Raw genomic sequence first — 509 nt, forward strand, 5'->3', positions numbered from 1 at the left:
CCTCCTGCTGCTCCTGCTGCTGCTGCTGCTGCTGCTGCGGGGGGTGCTGCTGCTGCGGGGGGTGCTGCTGCTGCTGCGGGGGGTGCTGCTGCGGGAGGTGCTGCTGGAGTTGATGCGAAGATGCTGTATACTCTGGCAGAAGAAAGCGCTGCTGCTGCTGCTGCTGTAGGTCAGCTGCAGCAGCAAACAACGACCCTGCAACTCCCTCTCCTCTCAGCAGAAGGCGGGGGTGCAGCAACAACAGCAGCAGCAGCAGCAACAGAAGCAACAGAAGCAGCAGCAGCAGCAGCAGCAGCAACAGCAGCAGCAGCAGCAATCAACAGGTTGGGAGACTCTTCTGCTGCACAGGATGGGGGGGGGCCTCCCCCGGACCTGGCGCAGTGGAGGCCTTCCCCTGCTGCTGCTGCTGCAGCAGCAGCAGCAGCAGCAGCAGCAGCGCACGAACCAACCCCATCAACAGCAGCAGCAGCAGCAGCAGCAGCAGAAGCAGCAGGAGGATCTACTGCAGC

At 63.5% G+C, this 509-nt stretch overlaps 1 protein-coding gene across 1 annotated transcript in view; it reads left to right on the plus strand.

The window, feature by feature from the left end:
- EMH_0071000 (uncharacterized protein) overlaps positions 1 to 509 on the plus strand; it is a gene marked incomplete at both ends in the record, with an annotated part of 4,343 nt that overhangs the window by 3,574 nt on the left and 260 nt on the right. The window contains one exon of the mRNA XM_013499047.1: positions 170 to 507. Within this exon, the coding sequence (XP_013354501.1) occupies positions 170 to 507 (338 nt within the window). The remainder of the gene's footprint in view (positions 1 to 169; positions 508 to 509) is intronic.

This window comes from Eimeria mitis, genomic scaffold (genome assembly GCF_000499745.2).
Source record: "Eimeria mitis Houghton genomic scaffold, Emh_scaff3944, whole genome shotgun sequence".
NCBI lineage: Eukaryota > Apicomplexa > Conoidasida > Eucoccidiorida > Eimeriidae > Eimeria > Eimeria mitis.